Source organism: Notolabrus celidotus, chromosome 11 (genome assembly GCF_009762535.1).
Source record: "Notolabrus celidotus isolate fNotCel1 chromosome 11, fNotCel1.pri, whole genome shotgun sequence".
Taxonomy (NCBI): Eukaryota; Metazoa; Chordata; class Actinopteri; order Labriformes; family Labridae; genus Notolabrus; species Notolabrus celidotus.
This window is the reverse complement of record NC_048282.1, coordinates 28094680-28116578: the sequence shown is the minus strand read 5'-3', so window position 1 is coordinate 28116578 and position 21899 is coordinate 28094680. Positions and strand designations below refer to the sequence as shown.

Here is a 21899-nt window from a genome sequence, read left to right as displayed (position 1 = left end):
TTCTTTGGAAAAATTGCTATTTATATTATTGCAAAGATGATGGAAATGTTTGTAGAGTTTATCGTGGTGACACGTGTGCCCGTATGTGCTGGTCTGACTGGGTGTATTGAGATTGTCCTTTTCGCTAAGAAGCTTTTGCTGTTGCTAATTATTTCGTTTTTACTTTTTTAAGAGATATTTTTACAGAATGTGGGACACTTTGGAGAAGCTTTACACGAACATGCATCTGTGTTTGTTTGTTTTTCACTTTCCGATATAGTATCTCCAAGTTAGTGCCAAAAGAATCTGACTTATATACCACATCAGATCAGTGTTAGTCGCATTAAAGTTGCTTCCATTGGAGAATTTTAAATTAGACGTTGTTGTGAAAAGATATCACAATCAGAAAGAGACAAATATTTGCTGTTGAGCTGTGTCTACTGTAGATCATTGTTTAGGCCCCTTGCTGGAAAGCTTTGATCATTTCCCATCACATTAGCTTCAGTATAAAGTAATGATTTCTGGGAGCTGTTGAATAATCTCTGTTTGACCAAACCAATCAACAATACATTCAGAGCTTTCATGGCTACTTGCTCAGCCACACTTTCAGCACCCTGGATGTGTGTGGCATGGACCAGCAGCAGCGCAGGACAAATACAGTATATCCATTGAAAACACTTCCCTCCTCATGCAGCATAAACATTACTTATTCCCTATAATCTGCAGCTCTTTGAGAGGTTTAGGACGCCCCCACCCCAAACCCTCAGCCTGCGTACAATACATCAAGTTAGAGTAATTTCTCTGCTTTGGCCGGAGCTTACAGACATTCTTCATTGACTGAAGCCCTCAAATGAAAAGGCCGTTCCAGCTTGGCGCTGTTGAGCTGGGTTAACCTGCTCCCCTGTCTGTGGGTAGATTAGCACAGTCCACACACAGCTCAGGGGTACCAGGCAGAGCTGCTGGACCTCAAAAAGTGCAAACATTAAGCTCAGATGAGTTTATCTAAAGACTGATTGGACCCTTAATTAACCAAGTGACCTCTGACCTTCTGGGGAATAAGTAAGGGATCAGTTTAGGGATCAAGACAAAGGCGAGCACAGCCTTACCACACACCAAACGCTAATTCAGTGAAGAATGCTCATAATTAGCTCCCACTGCTTTCATTCCACGGCATATTTAAGAGAAAAAAAAAACACGGCTTTCAAATTTGTGTAGGATAACTTCCTAAAAGGGTTAAAAAACGATTTCTAGAAACCTTTTTTTTTCAAAGGATTTCTGCTGCCATGAAAAGAACAAAGTTCTCGTCAAACCCCAAAGTACAAATTGTACAATTCTTTTGGATTATACAATAAGTGAAGCTCGTGACCAGTATGCATCAGAAAGTATGCAAAGATTTTTTTATTAATTCAACAAGACATCTGATCAAAATGGACATATTTTTTTGTCTTGACACATAGAGAACTCTTACTTTGTGTTTTTTGATCATTCAGGGCAAACATGTTTCATGTGCACTTTGCAGTGTGGTCAATATGAACGTCTTTAAAGGAACATTCAACTAATTTTCTGACCGTGACATCAACTTCAGGCATGACTGAAACAGATAGCAACTATTTCAGATCAAGAAAGTGGAAATAGAAATTACAAAAAAATTATGAAAGTGACTGGAAAACACAAACAGAACAAAAACTTGAAAAAATAAAGAAAAGAATACAATGAAACTCAACAATACAAGATGAAATGAATGCAAACCGTCTGTTAAAGGAAGGCAGACAGCTAATATCTCCAACTTAAAGTATTTAAAGCTCCTGTGAGGGACTTTGGTTTGTGTCGATTTTGGTGCCCCCCTGTGGACAACCTGAGTCAATTTATCTTCTTTCTAGTCTTGCTTGTGCATCTTTAAGTTCTTTAGTTTTTCTGACACATTTTTCATTTTTTTTACTTCAATAATTTTGATTTTCACACAAAAACAAATAGAAAAATGTACACAGAAATCTGCACAATGAGATCAGCTGGTTCTAACACAAAACCCATCCCTCATAGCCCAACAGTCCCAATGTCTGTATAGGGGCTCAATAGTGCAAACATTTAGTAAAAAAAACAAAAAAAAAAACAGTCCTGGAGTAAACAGTGTTCAAGTGCTGGAAGTCAGGTCATCAGTTATTTTCGGGGATTACAAAGGTACTAGACATAACAATAATTGGGTGGGAATACATAGAATAAAGAGTGTAAACAAATAAAAATAAGAAAAATAAAAAGACTATAGAGATGAAAATTGTAAGGTCAAAGACACAGACAAAGAAGGAGGGCGCTTCTTAAACATTTTTTTATTTTAAGTGTGTTATATGCAACTCTCTATTAATTTTCCACATAGAGCGTCTTTATCACCTTGTCTGACACCTACTCCACAGCAGGGGTAACAAGCATTTTAAAAAGATATAGGAATACTCAGTGTTTTTTCTGATGGTCTTGTTTGCGTATGTGGATAACTTTGAGTTATCAGTATCAAATTCTGTCTGTTTCATAATAGCTAAAGAAAATCCTTAGAGTAGCTTTAAAGATAAATAAACATACTACCCTAATTTACATCACTTCTTTCTTTGTATGTTGTGTTGTGTTAAAACATTGCTATACAAATTCAACCATAGTATATTACCATTATTTGCTTTTGTGATATAACAGCTGCACATATAAAGCCTCTTTTTTCTTATCATTTATGCTAATGCTAGCACAACATTGCTAATTAAGTCAAAGTCTTCTTTATTGTCAAAAACTGCAGTATGCACCAGACATACAGAGGATTTAATATTACGATTCTCTCAGACCTTAGCAACGACAACAACAGATAAACATAGGAAATAGCTAGAAAAAGATAAGCTAAAATTAAAAAGAAGTAAGCCAATAAAAACAATAATAAAATACAGTTTAAATTAATGAAGGGTTCTATCTAAGGTTTGTATTTCACCAGTCATTAGCCAAACCTTTGCATAATGGCGTGTCAATGAGTCAGAGTTGGAGAAGTCTGCAGGTAGCTCTGAAGTAGCTCCTCACATTAGCATCACAGTTGTTGTCTGCGGCCTCCACAGAGCACGTTAGCAGCTTAACTGTGAGATGAAGTGGCCTATTCTTCCAGCCTGCGCTGCAAATGAGGGCATTCTTGTTAATGTATCCTGGCTGGACCATCATGGAATGCCAATAGCACGCAAGCAAGAAAAAAAAACCCAATGTGTGTCTTCTCCAAGTACAGCAGGAAGCTTTGTGCGGGTTGTGACTCTTTGGGGGATATGTTGCTATTGCCCGCAGGGCTGTTGACGGCTAAAAAAAATGAGTGGCTACACAAGCAGCTGTGTTGTTTGCTGTGAGTGCAGATGCTGAGAGTTGGCAATTGATGTCACATTTCCAAACTGTGTATTTTAAAAAGGGACATGAAGTTAAGTTGGGTAAAGTAAAGGTCAACTCCAAGATGTCTGTGTTATTTATTGTTCTACCTCTTTAAATAGTGCATGTATCAGAGGACACTTAAGGATTTATGACCACCATGTTTAGACTCCTTGTGCATATGTTATCCGGACAAAGACCCTGTGTGAGTCCAGTGTCTGTTAATGTGTCCACACTCTGTGTACTCACCATGAAAAGGAATCTGTTTCACGGTCCCGTCTTTTTAAAAACAGAGACTTTTCTCCCCTCAGACTGGCCCATCACAACAAAAGCTGCAGTATGTACTGACAAGGCCGAGACGTTCCAGCCTGAAGTCTACAGCCCCCGAGGTCCTCCAATGAACTCAGAGCAATGAGATCATCTAATTATGTGTGATCATTTCAGAAATCCCTGAGGACAGAGGCAAACTCGAAAAATATACTCATTCTTTTTTAATGTAAATCCAAAACTTCCAGTTTTCAGATGGTTTCATGCATTAAGGACGCTTGAAGGCTGCCAATTACCAATTAGACTAAGTTCAGGGCTGCAACTTCATACATAATCAATCAGTTGGTTAATAGTTCTAAACTTATTAAAAACATTTTAGTCTGTAAATGCTAGAAAAAAAGTCCTCCCAGAATATTTTTTGCATCTAGCAAATAAGCTCTGTTACTCATGTCAGACACATGCGCTGAAGTCTCCTAACAGAATAAAACCCCTCAAAGATTCATCAAGTTATGGCTGAAACGAACAACTTTCATTATCAATTGTTCAGCTTAGTGTTGGCTTGAAGAATCAATGAATTGCTCCAATGTATTAAATTAGGTTTGAAAATTGTGAAATATCTTGTTTACAGTTTCCTGAGGCCTCGGCTGACCTCTTCAGATTGCCCATTCTACTTGACCAAAACACAAAGTTACTAAGTTTGGTATTTAAAAGCAGAAAATTCCTCACAGTTTAGATGGTAGACTAACCATGAGAAGGAAAAAAAACTCACATTATTCTTTGGTTATCTATGCATGTGCAGATAATTTTCTGTAAATGGACTCTTCCATTGATCACTAATCCTTTTAGCTTTAAAGGTCATTTTCTCAGACAGTTACAGACTGATACCCGACTTTTGCATCCTCTGTGATATTCAGATTTTTTTAACTTTGGAACTTTCATTCTTTTCTCACTACTCCTCTTGTGCACACAACGCCCCTCATGACCTCTGAATCTATCCCCAGTGAAAGAGAAAGAGAGAGACAGTAGTATGAAGTTCCTGCAGTAATCCTTTGTTTCTATTTTAAGACAGGGACAGCTATCTCTCCACTGTGTATGTGTGAGTTCACAACAGAGGAGAACACATATAGAAAGACTATATGAGTGCATGTATGCAGGTATGCATGCAGGACAACAGCAGTTGTTTCCCACCTGGTGGTCTGGAACACTCAAGAGTACAAAAGGTAAAGCAAAGGGGCTGTGAGAGAGTCAGAGGAAAAGGAAAGAAGGGAAACTTTCATATTTTGTAACTGAAGATATTTAAAGATATTATGGTTAACCTGTTCAGTTTGTAACGTTTGCTAAGTAGACAAGAAAAAGCAGAAAGAGAAGGTGTTAGGAGTCAAGCCAGGGCATAGGAATAAACAAGAGACAATCATCAAATTAATAGAAGTAGTAAATAATGTATAGATGTATTTAGTTATATAAATGCTTTTTTTGAAACTTAATTGTTTAATCAGAGCTGCTGGCTGTCCAGAAGTTTTGAACTTTATTTAACAAAACACATGACCCTTTGATTCTTGCTGATGATTATCTTACCTGTGTACCATGAAGCTGACATGAGTGGAGCCCCTAAGATTGTTTAAAAGAAAAAAGAAGCCTCCATGAAAAATTAATCATCTAGGAAACAAGACAAAAACATTTGACCCCAAACCATCCTTTTTATACTTTAAAAATTATTACTAGGGTGCTGGCGGCCTAGTGGTCTAAGCGCCCCACATACAGAGGCTACAGTCCTCGTTGCAGGGGTCGCCGGTTTGATTCCCGGCCGGTTGACCATTCCCTGCATGTCTTCCCCCGCTCCCTACTCCCCACATTTCCTGTCTCTCTTCAGCTGTCCTATCAAATAAAGGCAAAAAGGCCAAAAATACAACTTAAAAAAAAAAAAAATATATATATATATATATATTACCACATACGTCTAATATTCTATAACAGTATAACACTGATTTTTCTTTTCTGCATGTTTTATAAACTCAACCTTCAGGCTTATTAATAAAGCTACAGTGTTTAAAGCAGCTCCTGTCACACTAGTTAAAAACCAGCTGTAACAAGATGAAGATAGTTCCCACAAAGACAAGGACAGCACACTCTGTAATCCCCGAGGTCAGAGGGGACCAGGGCGGGAACAGACCAGATGAGACAGACAGGAGCGACTGCTTTTTGTACTTTTTTTTACATGAAAGCTAACGTGCATGTTTAGATTTTGACAACAGCTTGATAACAGTAAAAATGTAATTTTATCTGTGAAAAAAAACACGTAAAAACTCAATAAAATCATAATCCGTGCATCTTCATAGCTTTTATTAGATAATTTCTATTCATTTGGGGCTTCAATTACACTCTTCTTTCTAAATGTGCGCATATAATATCAATTATTTGACTTTTATTGTGTTTTGATGAAACATCTGTTTTATCTAACATTTAAAAAAATGATAATCATCAGAGATTGAAATCCAAAATGGTAAAAAGTTTATTTATTTATTATTTAAAAGGACCATACATATTAATTAACGCTTCTGTAAATATGCCTGAGTTAGCCAAAAGGCTAGTTTACATCCGTAGTCCCTTATCAGATGTTAAAAAGGCTCCCTAAAAAGATCAAGATTAAACAAAGCTAAAATAAGATCAAAATAAGAAGGGAGAGGAGAAACCAAAACACAAACAAACAAACAAACAAAAAGGAGAGGAAAAGAAATGTACAAATAGCACCATACGATTAAAAATGACTAAAAGCTACATAAGGACATGATATGACAGTCTTTGAGAAAGTGTCCATGGACATAAAATACATGGACTAAGACTGGAGGGTTTCCAGTCCAATTTTTTAAATGTTATTTAGTTAGTTCAGTTATCTGAATGTTTCCACTTTGCTGATTAGTATAGAAACAATAAATCAATCATCTGATGATTAATTTGAAACTATTCTGATAGTTATGGAAGTTATTTCTTTCATCTCTGCTTCTATCAGCAGCTGTGACTATTTCCTGCTACTCTTTCCTTCTTTTCAAGGTTTAATAATACATGTATTTATTGGACTGTTACAGAAAAAGACTGATGTTTTGTGGACCAAAAGCAATAAAGTAAAAGTAGATAAAAGTGACTTAATGATGATACTTAGAAAGATTTACCAGACGCTGTGCTAACAGTATTAAAATGGAGCTAAAATTAGTGGCGGTTCAGTTGATTAATGAAACAGTTAAGCAGCATTCACGGTTGTTTACCCATTTCAACACAATAACAACATAATAATTGGATTGATTATTTGTGGCTCAAGTATTTCCTTCAGGATTAGGTTTCTAAATACTCTGCTGCCCTTTACACGCATTCAGTCTATTTTCAGGACCAGCGTCACTGTGGTCTATTACGTATAAAGCATTACATTTTTTGGAGCTTTGGATAAAGTTCTGCCTGTGTGCTTCCGTGGGGACTGATGATCTGATAAGAGTGGAAATGATGCTGTGGAAATGATCAGTTATTAACTTACACCACACCAGTTTAAGACCATCAGGAGAACAAAGTGGGAACCAAAGGATTCTATTAGTGACCAGCACTGATGAATCATTGTTCTGCACTTCAGCACAAAGCGGCATTGACATGCTGTGTGTATGTTTGTATCTCCCCCCTCAGTGATGTCAGCTTTACGGTCTTTTAATGATGATTTGAATGGCAGCATCAGGTGATCTCGGTCATACCTGAGGGATATATGTTAATGTTGCTCTCACATGAGCATCTCCTGCAGAACAATGATTCTGTCTGTAAGCACGGAAGGGAAACTGTGAAGAGTTTCTGTTCTGCTGCAAATCACAGTCAATGAAAGACGTCTCTGCAGCCTATCGTGACCAGACTTGTCTTAATGTTCATCAAAAGTGCAAACGCACGTGGCAGGTGTAAAAAAAGAAGTGACAAAAGTGAGTCATAAGCATGCAGTTTACACTCTTTGCATGATTATGAGTGTGCACATGTGCAGTTGTGTTTAGTAAGATTATGCTAATTTGTTAATCTCCATGTTTAATTAGCAATCAATTTGCATAAATGTTAAAAATCCCTACTTGGAAACAATACAAATCATTGCAGGTTTTTCCCTCCTATATGAAGTTCCACTTGTTTTAAAGTTGCAGTTAGGAGTCAATCATTTCATGCATCTGTTCAATAACCCGAGCGGTTCAACTCTCTGCAGCAGCTTGCACACTTAAGCACTTTTCACAGAAGCAGAAGAAATTTCGAGGTAGCTTAGAGTTGGTCTACTGCTGGTGACCTCCTCAGCTCCGTTAATGAAGCTAAATACTTCTCAGCTTAAGCAGAACAAATACATCAAGTTAAAAAATGAAGTTACTCATAGATGTGGAGAACAGAGCGCTTGTTGTTATCGGTTAGAAATGTCATTAAAAGACACAACCTGTAGACAAATAAAGACATAAAAGAGCTTATTCAAATCAATTTTGAGGGTGTTATGTGCGTGAAGTTATGTTTCCAAAACATTATCACTGTTTAATGTGCAGCAATGCACTGGGGAGCACACACCTAGCATGGACAGGGTTAAAACGGTGGATGCAGCTAGCAGATAGCCTCGGGCAGGTTTCAGTAAAAAGGGGTGGCCTTGCCAAACAAAGGCACATAGTGTAAGGCCCACTTCCTGACATCAAGTGATACACCATAAAGGAATAAATTCAGATTTTACATAAAACAACACAAATCTGAAGAAGCTCATTGTGCTTGGCTGAGATTCCTTGACATGCATAACTAATGACTTTTTCTTGCCTTTTAAAAGATGAGCCTGGATGTGTCTGTCCTCATACTAGCAGGCTCAGTCTCCTGATGCAACCAAGAGGGGAGCAGCAACTGCTCTTAGATTAGACAGACTTTGAGCATAGTTTATTTTTTAACTGGGGAAAGTTTCTTTTACTCTTAATGATGCTTGAGATGCTTGGATATCACCATTATGAGGTATGTTTAAATCAATGTTATCTATTTTAGAATGATGCGTTTTTTAATTATGCATGGAAATGTGACAGCTACTTAAATCTACCTGATTTGCTCTCTTAAAGCCAAACTCGTCTCATTAACTACAACTTCATACATCTACAGTCAATGTAGCGCTCTTATTAAGACTTAATTTTACAAACTAAAGGATTTTAATACTTTGAGTTATTACAGTATTCAGTGTATTATGCATTCAGTGGCTCTAAAAGTTTCCACAAATACTCTGAATATGTGCTTGAAGGCAGCAGCTCCGCTCCGTTTATACATATTTCAGCCCGACACACGGTGTCTATGAAGTTTATTTGTCTGCAGAAGCTTTTCTGGATCATTAGCGCTCTGTGAAGGATTAATTATCCACGGCAATCAAATTTATCCATAACCAGGGAGTGCAAAGATAGGGGTGTGAATGTTCCTTTTCTTGCTTGTGGATTGTACGTGGGGAAAAGCAGAAAGTAGAAATGTTTTTCCACTGAGACTCTTTGAGATAACAACATTTGACAGCGTCTCAAAAAAAAAAAAAAATGCATAATGCATCGAAGGCTTTGAAAATCTGTGCCGAGTTTATTTTAATATTAAAGTCACAACTTTGCAATACTGAGGACAGGCAAGACTTTGAGGTATATTTAGAGTCTTTTCATCTAATAAAAGACTACACAGCCCAAAAAATCCTAAAATGTGACGACAAGAACGATGCAGCTGCTGCTTACAGTGGGATTTATTTCAATGAATTTCTCTTTCTCTGAGATTTTTCATTCGCAGCTTTGTCTGTGATTTATCTCACATGAAGCAACACTTCCCATATACTCGTGTTCTGTTTTCCTCCATCTAACCCTGTTTTCTTACTCTTTTCTTTCCTTTTCACACCCAAAGGTTCAGACTCATCTAGAGAACCCGACCAAGTACCACATCCAGCGCTCCCAGCAGCAGCAGGTGAAGAGGTACCTGGGAAAGCTTGGCTCTCAGGCATTGAGCTTGCCCTGCCCCAACCAGTCCTCTGACCACGGGGGCATGCCGCCAGGGCCGGGCAACAGCGCCCCCAACAGCCCTATGGCCTTACTGACCCTGAACTCTAACTGCGAGAAAGAGGTGAGCTCCTTACCACACATGTTGTTTCTTTTACTGATGCTTCACCTCTGTTATCATACTTAACTGCTCTTCTTTTCAACACCTTCACCTTTCAGATGGATGATGTCATTGATGACATTATTAGTCTGGAGTCCAGTTACAGTGATGACATCCTCGGCCTCATGGACCCAGGACTTCAGATGGCGAACACGGTGTGTGTTTGTTTTTTGCAAAATCATCCTCAACACTGAGCCTGTAAACAGACAAAGAGCTCCTCTGTTTTGAAGGTCACCACACAAGGGTGTTTTTATGTGCTTGGAAGAAAAAAAAACGGAATGATACAGTTGTAAAGACAAAATGTCAACCTTATGCTCTTCCTTAGCTGTGAGCTAAGTTGCTGCAGTGACTTGTGAGTTAAAGTAAGCTCTGCTGCCTTTTTTAGGAGGGGGAACAGTCCCCAGCTGGTTTCATGAATTGAAAGAAATAGCGTCAAATAGTCTCTTAGTCGTCTTGAGTGCCTGATAACCAGCAGAGACTCAACAGGCCAAGAAATCTTAAAGGAATTCACTTTTAAACCTGTGATGTGTGTCTGTGGATTTGACTGATTTTGTTAATTACAACAAATTGATAAGCTTTTGTGCTTCTCAGCAAGTTACGGACTTCAGAGCAGTGAAGGGGGCTGATTATTTATAATAATCCCTCCTAATTTAAATAAATAATAAAACCCAACACTATTTACTATGTACGTTAAGTTATATAAGTACAGAGAGAGAGAGAGAGAGAGAGAGAGAGAGAGTAGATCAAACATAACTGCCCGCATATAAAATGTAAATGTTTGAAGTGTTTGCTGTGTGTTTTTGTTGATTGTTACTGTTCTGTTTTTTGTTTTTAACTCTGTAAAGCGCTTTGAATTGCTCTTTGTATGAATGGTGCTTTATAAATAAACTTGCCTTGCCGAGGCTAGCTTTCAGTCTCCATGCTAAGCTAAGCCTCGCTAAGCTCAGTGGCAGCCGGCGGTGGTCTTACAAAAGAAGTGATATCGATCATTCCATCAAACTTTCAGCGAGAAATCAGATCCTTAAAATGTTGAACTATTCCTTTAACAGTTGTGTTTAACCTATTTGCATATAACACTTGTTTTAAACTTCTTAAATACAAATCTACAGTATGAGAGGTTCTTTTAAGTCAACACACTCCCCATAATGCGTATTCTGTGACAATGATTCATTTCTTAATGTCTGTGTCCTCAGATCGCTGTTCCTGCCAACCTCATGGACATGTATGGTAACCAGGGAATGTCCCAGCAAGGTCTGCCCATCAGCAACTCCTGCCCTGCCAATCTGCCCAACATCAAAAGGGAATACTCTGGTAAGAAAGAGACACACAGACACTTAGATATATATATATATATGATCGTCCAATCTGTATAGATTTGTGAGCTGTGAAAAGTTACAGCACATTTATGAACAAATATAGTTCAGTCTTTGAAAGCTTCCTCAGAGGGTGTTGCATGTTTCTTTTTTAACATATCTGTGATTCTTTTTCTTATTTCATTTATATGTTTGTATCCCTCAGTGTCACAGTCCCCGGCCATCATGCATATGCTGGATAAGTCTGGATCCTGTGGCAAGTTTGACAACTATCAAAGGCCTGAAGGTTTCCCCGTGGGTACGTGTGGTTAGCTTGCTGCACATCTTTTAACACTGTTATGCATTCTTTTGTTAGATTTGTTGGCTGATCTAAGTGTTTTTTCTTAAAGCAGAGGTTAGAGCAATGGCAAAGGAGCGACAGAAGAAGGATAACCACAATCTGAGTAGGTTTTTAATTGCTCCCATTTGCACTCATATTTATAACTCCATAGATGTTAATGTGGAAAATCCCTTAGATGTGGTTTGCAAGGTCTTATCTGCTAAAATGTTGTCATGACAACAAATTTTCAGATGGTGCCTCTTTAACTGATCATATTTTTGCTTGTGTTCCTCTGCAGTTGAAAGAAGAAGACGGTTTAACATCAATGACAGAATCAAGGAGTTGGGGACTTTGATTCCAAAATCAAATGACCCGTGAGTAATTATTTCTTTATTTTTTTATTAGGAAATGTCAGAAAAAATGAATAAAAACGCTGCTTGAAAGACACCCCTTACTAATTAGATTAAACTGTGAAACGCAGATTGAGCTCTGTGCAAAAAAAATGTATTCTAAAGTTCAGCTGAAGCTAATTTCAGGTTTCAGCAATCTAAATCAGTCAAATCAAGCCAACATGCTCCACAGACGCTGTCCTTAATTGTATTAAATCACTTCTTTGTGTTTCTGTAGCCGATGAAGGAATCACTATGCGGGGAAAACACACAGGGATTTTTTTTCTCCCAAAAAGATAGAGAAGCTTGTAGTTTCACATTCGATTTGTGCACATTCTCTCATTGGCTTCAGTCGATCTTTGGAAAACGTTTGAACCTTTCATTTCCTACACGTGAGCGTAGGGCTGGGCGATATGGCCTAGGAATAAAATCCCAGATTTTTTATACAAAAAACTCAATTTACGATTTTAATCAATTTTGTGTTTTTCTCCTGAGAATAGTTATAAAAGCAGGATAACTTTCAACTAGTTGTCTAGCTTGAAACACAGCTACAGTATAACTTAAAGAGACTTCATTTTCCATCTCATGAAAATAATAATTTCTTTGCCTGTAACATTAAGCACCATGAACCAAAACTACTTAAAAAAGGTACAAATCTTTTGTGTGTGTAATTGTCAGTACACAACTTTAAACCTGTCTATCTGTATGCTTGATTAATCGGTCTTGTTCCTTTTGTTCTGTTTAGGTGGTCTACTTTGTAACTGTTGTGTACAAGGAGATTACCTTGCTGTATGTCACATTGGTGTAACACACTTGAAAAATAAAGTTAGAAAAAAAGTGTATTTTGTTTTAGAATAAACCTCCTTGAAGACTAAATTCTTTATGCTATTGCTGCAAAAAGATCAAGCAGAGGAGGTTACGGAGAAATTCTAGATTTTCTTTTTGTTTAAATCGCCTGACACCAAAAATGCGAATTAATCGATTAAATTGATTTATCATACAGCCCTATGTGAGCGTTGGTTTGACTGAAAAAAATATGATGAACAGGACTATTTTTATTCTTTACATGAGCTTAGAAGGTCAACAAACTCTGATACATGTATAAAATATAGAAGTCTTATAAAACATAATTGACAAACAATATACTTCATCAGTCATATTTTCTCTGTGTACTGATCCAAACATTTTAAGGTTGAACTTTATTCGTGACCTTTGACCTGCCTGTGGTTCTGGGAAGATCCCAGCAGCCCTCTTTTGTCGTGTCTACCCACCCGAGGTTGTTATGCTAAACCCCAGCTGGGTTCTCCACCTACACACGCTCTGCTTCCAAACACACACACACACACACACAGGGGCTGATTTTTGCAACCACACCCGCCTTCACATCAATCATTCTTTAAGTGAAATATACATGTACTTACTGGCATCAGAATTTTTTCATTCTAGTTTGAATTAACCGTGTTGAATTGGAATTATTCATGGAAATTATCTCACAATACTGATAAAACATCTGCCTCCTTAAGGCAACTGACCATGTCAAACTCAGAGTCTCAGCCAGAGACAACGGAGACATTTGGTCTCTAACATTTTGGCCAGTTAAAAATAGATTCCCCCTCCAGGCAACTTCCACTGCAACCTTTAGTTCTTCAGGATGTTTGGGGTCATTCTTATGACTGCTTGTAATCTCTGAGTCCGAGGCAGCACTCAGTCGTGCAAAGAACTCAGACGTGTATCTGCTGCTCACCCATGTGACCTCCTCGTTAATCTCCTCTGTCTCGTGCGGAGCTGAATGGCAGTGAGCGGTTCATTATAGCAGCCTGAGTCTAATAAAAATTACATCCGGGTTTCTCTGACTAGTTCTCAAAGCTTTATGATCAAAGTGAACGTTGAAGCACGATGTATAAAAAAAGGGTCTCCTCTTTGATTTTCAGGGACATGCGCTGGAACAAAGGCACCATCCTGAAGGCCTCAGTGGACTACATCAGGAAGCTGCAGAGGGAACAGCTGAGGACCAAGGAGCTAGAGACTCGCCAGAAGAAGCTGGAGCACGCCAATCGACACCTGATGTTGAGGATACAGGTACACCTTTTCTGTGATTATTGAGGTTGTTTATTTTTTACCATAAGAAAAGTTCAGTGTGTTCCACAGAAACAGAATAGTTTTAGTTGAGCCTCTCATGGCACGTCTTACTTCTTCCAATCTTAATGAAAGACAAAACATCCCTGAGCCAGCACGCTCAGTGAGGAGGAGGAGGAGTGGGTGATTTCCAACGCTATAAAAAGAGTAACAAAAGCCACCGGATCGGTTTTATTTTGTGGTAACTGCAGATTAATAGAGAGAACACCACAGGAAGCCAATGGAGCAGACAGTCTGATGGGAGTCTCACTGACAGAAAGTGTTTTAAAAAAACCACAAATCAAACTGTGGAAGGACTGGAGTGAAACCTTATATCTCCCTAGTTCATTTAAAAAAAAATGTTTTGCATTAACCAATACTTTTGATTTCCCTTTATGCCTGTTAGGAGGCTTTTAAGAATAAATCAGATGAAAAGTATTTCAAAAGCTTGTGGTTGAATCTTGAGTAATGGGAGTGGCTTTGGAGATACAAGGTTTCTGCCTGACTGTGATGATATGTTGCTGGGGTCTGATGGCACCTGTCACAAGTTGGATCATTATTTAAATGAATTTTAGCTTGCCTCATATTTTGTAAGGTGCATTCAACGAATTACTCACTACATTGTATCAGTTCATGTCCAGCACAGACTGAGGAGTGAACCTAACATGGAATTACCTCCACTGATCATCTGCAATATCTCCACACACGTCATCTTCCCTTCCTTTCTTAGGATTCTTTAAAGAGAAGGGGCACAGTGAAGAGATAGAACCAAACCTAACAGATTTAATAGCCTTTAAATCAGTACAGGTATCAGAAAGGACCCAACAGGGGGTGGGATTTGGAAGGTTGGGAAAGTTAGTTACCTCCACTGGCTCCCTGTAAAGTACCGCATCACCTATAAGCTCCTCCCCCTCACTTACAAATCCCTGCATGCCCTCGCCCCCCAATACCTGGCTGACCTCCTCCACCAACACACTTCATCCCGGAACCTAAGGTCTTCGGACCTGGGTCCCCTCTCCATCCCCCCGAACTAAGCTGCGGACCTTGTGGGACAGAGCAATCAGTGTAGCAGCCCCCACTCTCTGGAACTCTCTCCCTCCCGACATCGGCAGCACCCGAACCCTGGACACTTTTAAGAAAGCAATCAAAATGCACCTTTTCCTCAAAGCCTTTCCCCGTTAGATATCCCCACCTACCCCCCAGATCCCCTACCCAACCCTGTGAAGCGACCTTGGGTTTCTTGAAAGGCGCTATATAAATATCAGTTATTATTATTATTATTAGGATTACAATGAGGGATAAAACTTGCAGATACACTACATGTTATGACATCTAGTGAAAGAAAGCCAGAACTGTAGAGCTGCATGTCCGTTTTATATATTATAAGAAAATAGTGTTAGAGATAAGAGTTTGAGTTTGTAAATTTTGGGTACAACCTTTCACCACATTAGTTTAAAAACGTTTTTAAATGTATGTGCAAAACCCAAATAAGCAAAATGTGTTCTCCCATCATTTCATCATACTTTGATCCTGACCTAAATTGTTCACATCGGTTGAGTCTAGTCAAGTCTTCTTGCTCTAAACTCATTTTTAATGATTATTCTCGCCCAAATGAATGCAAGCGAAGCGTGCTGTAATAAATTACAACATTTCAAAACCAAAACAAGCAGAACCACTATTTGACTCACGTCTGGCAAGTGAAGTAGCTCTTCTTTACACAATCAGTTGTGGCCAATGCATCACAAGACGAGAGGCGTTAGGTTCTGAGTAATTCTGCTCAGCTAAGATTGATCGATTGAACAGATCGTGCGTTTCCTTTGCAGTTTATTATCAGGGGGAAAACCCTCTGAATGTTGGTGTTTGGGATACTTTAAGGGAAGTGACTGATTTCCTGGAGTGAACTCTGACTGCTAAAGGTGCTCCAACACTATTTAGTCCCCCCAATACTACTACTGATACCTTGACTTGAGTACTGACCAGTACAGCATATTTTCACCCTATTAAAATAATGGCCTTAGTCATTTTCTGAAGTTTTTGGGAAAACACAAAAAACCTTACCAAATGCAGAGCATATGATATTTATTAATCATTTCAATCAAAAAGACCTTGACAGTGGATGACTGTTGACATACATACAACATTGTGTGTCAATTATGTAACATTAAAGAATAAAGTGACTCAGGCCAATTTTGAAACATTCTAGTGTGACTTAGGCAACTTTAAACCTGGCTTAAACTGCCCTTTCATTCCATAGTGCAAACTCTGAAATGACCCTGAGTTAAATTAAGCAAATGTCAGGTAAATCAAACTGTTCAGGAGGCAGTCCCTTTCCTCACTTCTCCAGGTCTTCTTTGCTGGGTTTTCATTGAACTTGACCCATTTCCAACATCCAGTTTTGACAACTTTTTGAAACCTGACTATTAAATGTCCTTTAATTCCATAAAGCAAACTCAAAATGTAAATAACTCTAACCTAAATTGAACAAATGTCAGGTTAATCAAACGCTGAGGAGGCATGTCCCTCTCCCCAACTCTACTCTACTACACAACATTAAAGCCTTTATGATAGTAAACCTTATCACTCACCGGTAGAAACTGATTCAAGAATCATGTTCAGAGCTTCTTCTGCACTTTAGATTCTGTTGCTTCTTGACACAGCTGCCATCATGAACGCTTGTTAAATTGCCCAAGTCAGACATTTTATCCTAAAGAACCAAAGATTTGGACTTAGGACAAGAATAAAATTGCCTAAGTCAACCCTTTTGAAATAGGCCATTGTCCTATAGGGCATAAATAGCATTATCCTTTCAACTAAGGATTAAGGTGATTTTACCAGAGGTTTGCCAGAATCATCAAGAGATGATTTAGGCCAAAAACTAATTTTTGTCTAAAAATGAAATTATTTTAATAGGGTGACGATATGCGATTTAAAAATAAAAATAATAGGTGTATAGGTGGAAAAACTCTTTATTTTGTCGTTTTGCTAACTTGAACTATTATTTCACCCTCTGTGAGCAGCACACTATTATAGTTTGTTGTTTTTATTCAATAGTCTGCCTTAAACCTGATGATTTTAGGGGCTGAGTTGCTATCCAATCAGATCCTTGCATCAATAGGTTTACTTGTCCCAAACTTGATAGCCGATAACACATTTAAGGCAGTATGGGAGGTCAATACTGAGACTTTTATACTGTATGTATTAGAACAAGTATACTGTCTAATGCAGACCACCCAAAGAGTAACTGTAATCAAACAGTGACTTAAGGCTCTCTAGTTGTGAGTAAACCACCCTAAAAGCTGACATGTGTTTGTGTGTCCATGATTTTGCAGGAGTTAGAGATGCAAGCGCGGGCTCACGGTCTCGCCATCGCATCCTCAGCCCTCTGCTCAGCTGAACTTGGGGCCCGGAGCATTAAGCAAGAGACAGCTCTGGAAGACTGTCACCAGGACCTGTACACGCTCCACCCCCATCACCAACACCACCAGGCCTGCACTCCAGAGCCGCCCGGCACCCTGGAGCTAAGCGAGGGCCACTCTAACTTCCCCGCGGGCCACTACAGTGTCCACGGCAAGCCGGGCTCCAAACTCAACGACATCCTCATGGAAGACACCTTATCCCCCGTGAGAGGGGGGGACCCTTTGCTCTCATCCGTCTCCCCAGACGCCTCCAAGGACAGCAGTCGCAAGAGCAGTGTAAGCATGGATGAGAATGAGCAGGGCTGTTAGCACCCCCTGCTGGAAGACGCCTCTCCTGCATCTGCGACCCCCCTCAACCCTGCTGTTCCTGTCAGCAGCTAACACACTCCCCGGCTGCTGGAAAGGTTTCATATTGTTTATTTTTTTTGTTTCATTTTGTTTGTTTTCTCCCCGACTTTTGTTTACATGTATTGAATCTTCTCTGTCCGTTTGTTTTTGTTAGTTTTTATAATACCTTTGCTTTTTTGAAGCCCTGGACCTTGATTTCAAGGACTGATTCTGAAGTAATCTTGCTTTAATCAATACTTTGATGACAATGAGAAACACAAATAGAGGTTTTTATATTTGAAAGGTATGCATTTATCTCTGGATAGAGGCTAGATTATGTTTATTTCTATTGATTCCAAAGAATCTAGGGAAGTTATAAATCATGGTGAGATATGTAGATATTTAATGGTGAGATGAACACTGCTTTTTAAATCACTAGCAATAATAGAAGAAGAAAATAAATCTATTTATTACTCTAGTGCTTTACACTCCCTGTGTCTTAGATTAAACTTGAATGTGTCGATGCCTTATGAAGATGTGTATACATCCATGTTGTTTTGCTATGCACATGTTTTTGGCTGTTAGCTGCGTCTTCCAGTTGAAATTTCTTCCCTGACAAAAATGAATCACTTGTAGATTTTATTTAATTTATGTATCTATAAAAACAGTGTTTTATGTAACATTCCCCAGAAAAATAAGTTTAATTTATAACAAGTTGTTTAAAGGAGCCTTGTGGGATAATAATGAATAAAAGCACATACAAATATGACCTTCAAAATGTGTCTTTTAAGGCAGTTAAGATGAGCAAAATCAGTTTTGATATTTGTTTTTCAGGCTTTATTCAGTGTCAAAATGAATCAGAAGCAGCATAATAATGGATGTATTCAGTGCTGACTGCTCAGCATTGTGTACCTGACATATTAAGAATAGATAAAACACAAAAATACTGAAATTATCTAAAGAATTAAAAAAAAAAAAAAGATTTTTTGTGTGTATATATTTAAGTCTTGAAACTATGAAAATCTTGGCTCAAATCAAAGTTAGAAAGCCTGCTGTAGCCCCGACACATGCACACAAAGCTGATCATACTTGATAGATCTGATTGTTACGTAATCCTCTAAATCTTTCTGTAATCTGATTAACGCAAAAAGATGAATCACTTCAGTTTTTTATTGTATTGTTGTCTGGAGCGATCGGACTGAAACAGAACTACACACAGTGTAACACTTCAGCCATGAGTTGAAACAAGTGCTCAGTTTTTATACTTGTCCATCCATTTCCTAAATTATTGGGTTTTTTTTTTTTACAACACTGTGGTGACATTTCACATTCAGTATGCTTTTTTTCATTATGTGAACATTTGTATTGCCAAGGAGTATAAGGAGACTGCTTTTGTATGAAATGCATGACGTTGTCAAACACTGGAATGACCTCTGTGGTTTGTGCGCCTTTTTTTTTTTAATCGAAGCATAAACTAACTGTTGTACCGGCTCTTTAAATACATACAGTTTTGTATGAGATAGTAGACTCCTTCAGTGTGCAGTTGTTGTTATATTGCAGCAGTTTGTTTTCAGCAGTTGTAGCACATTGCATATGTATGCCTTTGTTAAAAAAAACCTACCTGCCATACATCGAGAGCCCTGTTGAAGCACAGCCTCCATTTTTTTAAACTATGCAACAGTTGTAGACGATGTGATCTCCTGATGAAGTAGTCTAAAAAACGTCAAAGTAATAATAACCTTGTTGATTGATTTAAGTGCCTTACTGTTGTTTATTCTGTTATCCTGGTGGTGTGAGAGGAGTTTTAGACAATGATGCAACATTTTGTTGATGTTTTTACAGTGTTTGGTGCTTCATGGTTACACTGAAAAGTGCCAAGGTACATTAGAAAATAGTAGGAAAGGGCGTTTTGTAAGAACAAGATAACACTGAAAGCCTCTTAGACACAAGAACTACAAGAAAGGGTTTGTTATTAAGAAACCCCAAAGTATTCAGTGTTAAATAAGTAATTATGTAACAATTAATCAGAGATGGTAATAGATTTCAAGTCATTAATTAACCATTGCATTATGCAATTATTCGATAAATTCTTAAAACCTATGATTATTATTTAATGATATTGAAAAATTCTTAGTGACGCTCTTGTTCTTGTACTTGTGTAATCGTGATTATTTATTTCACACATCTTCCTTTGATACTGAACACTTTGGGATGGCTGTGCGTTTCGTTTTTTTTATTGTTGTCATTGTGAAGGCAGTGTTTCCAAAGTTGAACTGAATATTTTGCATTCTTTTTAGACTAGCATGAATGTAGCTCAAAGTGATGACTGCCAAAATGTGTTGTTGCCAAAATCTGATACAGTTAGTTTATTTAACAATATGAATAGATTTTTTTTTTTTTTTTAACAGCGTAGCTGATGCACTTCTTTTAGTGTTATTACCCTTCTATATTTACAAACAGAACATGAGACATGATGGCAATAGGGTAAAATAAATAAAAACAGGTGATGTTTATTGCATAAGTTCATTCCTGTTCCTGGAAGAAGTAGTAAAAACATTAACTCAAGATCTGCTAATATTTCCAGAATATTCAACTACATCAAACTGACTTTATCGGCAGATAGAGATATCATGCATGAAGGAGTGAGATGTGGTTGAAAGTCTGGAACAAGCTAAAAAGTGGATCTTAAAGCTCCTGTGAGGAACTTTCTGTTTGTGTTGATTTTGGTGCCCCTTGCGGACAAAGCGGCTCGTCTTATCTCTTTGCACAGGATTTTGTCATCCTACATTATTTTATATAAATATATTACTCATTAGAAATCTCTGCTATGGAGAATTAGTATACTAACATTATTGTCACATGCAGTTAATTGGCTCTCTGACGCCTACCCCCCGCCAGTAGTTTTAGACATTACAATCAACTATGTAGGAATAATCATGCTGCTGATGCTGTAGTTTGGTTTTGTAGCTCATAAGAAGGCATCTGTATTCATTTCAGTCTGTTTCATAACAAGAGAAAAAAAATCCTCACAGGAGCTTTAAGTTGAGATTTTTTGTTGTTGAAGGAAAACTGGAGCTTCAGAACGACCCATATAGCGACACCAATCCCAGATACTGAGCCTTAATAGAGCAATACAAACAGGCCTGTAACACTGCCATCTGACTGAACCCAGATCAGCTTTAATTTTTTACTGAGTAGATAGATCATCTAAACCTCGAAATGTGACAGATTAGAAGGAACATCAGCATCACATTATGGGTCAACCACTACTGAAGAAGTATCTCTTCTGCTCACTCTCATTCCTGTGGTTCATACAGACATTGTTCTCTGCTGATGTTGCTACTGTTCTTATTGTTACACTTTGTATGACATGAATGTAGCAATAGTTACTGTACGCACTGGTTTCAGATTAGTGAGTTTGAACTCGTTAGTACTTAATGTGGAACTGTCATGTGAGAAATATTAAAAGTTTTATTTGAATGTTTGAAGAGCTTGTGTGTGTTTCTTTTCTGTTCAAAATCTTAATTCTAAGGATTTAATATGAAATCTAAAACTGCTCATGCTCACTTATGTTTGGCTTTCGAACTCCATGTTTAGTTGTTATGTACAAGTCTTATACAATCCAACGTGGATATTACCCTAACTATCACATCCTAGAATATTATCTTAAAAATAAGCAGAAAAAAATCAGTTTTGACTGTAAAAAAAAATAAATAAATTGGGGATAAAAGTCTGTTATTAAATCTGGTTTGCATCAGTCCAGTAGGTAGAGGCATCCTCAAGACTTGCCCTCTCCTATCAGCCCCATTTAGTGGATACACGCCCATGTTAGCCAACTCCCCATAAGGCAACACTTGTAACACTAAGCATGACATTATGCTGTTATATGTGATAAAATGTAAGTAATGGCCTTCTAAAGGCAGTAAACATACAGACCCATAAATGTTACTACTTCAGGTCACCTCACGGTGGCGCCAGTGACATTAATCCTGCACTTTTCCTTTGAGGGACACTGTGTACTGATCAGTTAATCAGATACTGTGATGCACCATTCATTGAAGGATTGTCTTTCAGTTTATTTACAATCCTAAAATCGCTGTATTGTGATATTATCGCCAGGGGCAATGTATCCGGTGTTGTATTGTATTGCATACTATCACATTGCATCACGATGTATCAAGTTAAGTATAATAATAATAATCTTATTATTGCTATTATTATTACATTTTTGACTTATTTATTTTCAAACTGTGAATTC

General features: G+C 38.0%; 1 protein-coding gene across 3 annotated transcripts in view; it reads left to right on the top strand.

Annotated features, from left to right (window-relative positions):
* Positions 1 to 21126, top strand: part of LOC117822142 (microphthalmia-associated transcription factor-like) — a 46068-nt gene extending 24942 nt beyond the window's left edge. For all 3 annotated transcript variants that reach the window (XM_034696807.1, XM_034696806.1, XM_034696808.1), the window contains exons 3-10: positions 9511 to 9726; positions 9822 to 9917; positions 10956 to 11073; positions 11281 to 11373; positions 11468 to 11518; positions 11693 to 11768; positions 13715 to 13862; positions 17228 to 21126. In XM_034696807.1, coding sequence (XP_034552698.1) covers positions 9511 to 9726; positions 9822 to 9917; positions 10956 to 11073; positions 11281 to 11373; positions 11468 to 11518; positions 11693 to 11768; positions 13715 to 13862; positions 17228 to 17623 — 1194 coding nt within the window. In that variant the 3' untranslated portion in view covers positions 17624 to 21126. The remainder of the gene's footprint in view (positions 1 to 9510; positions 9727 to 9821; positions 9918 to 10955; positions 11074 to 11280; positions 11374 to 11467; positions 11519 to 11692; positions 11769 to 13714; positions 13863 to 17227) is intronic.
* The last annotated feature ends 773 nt before the right edge of the window (positions 21127 to 21899 follow it).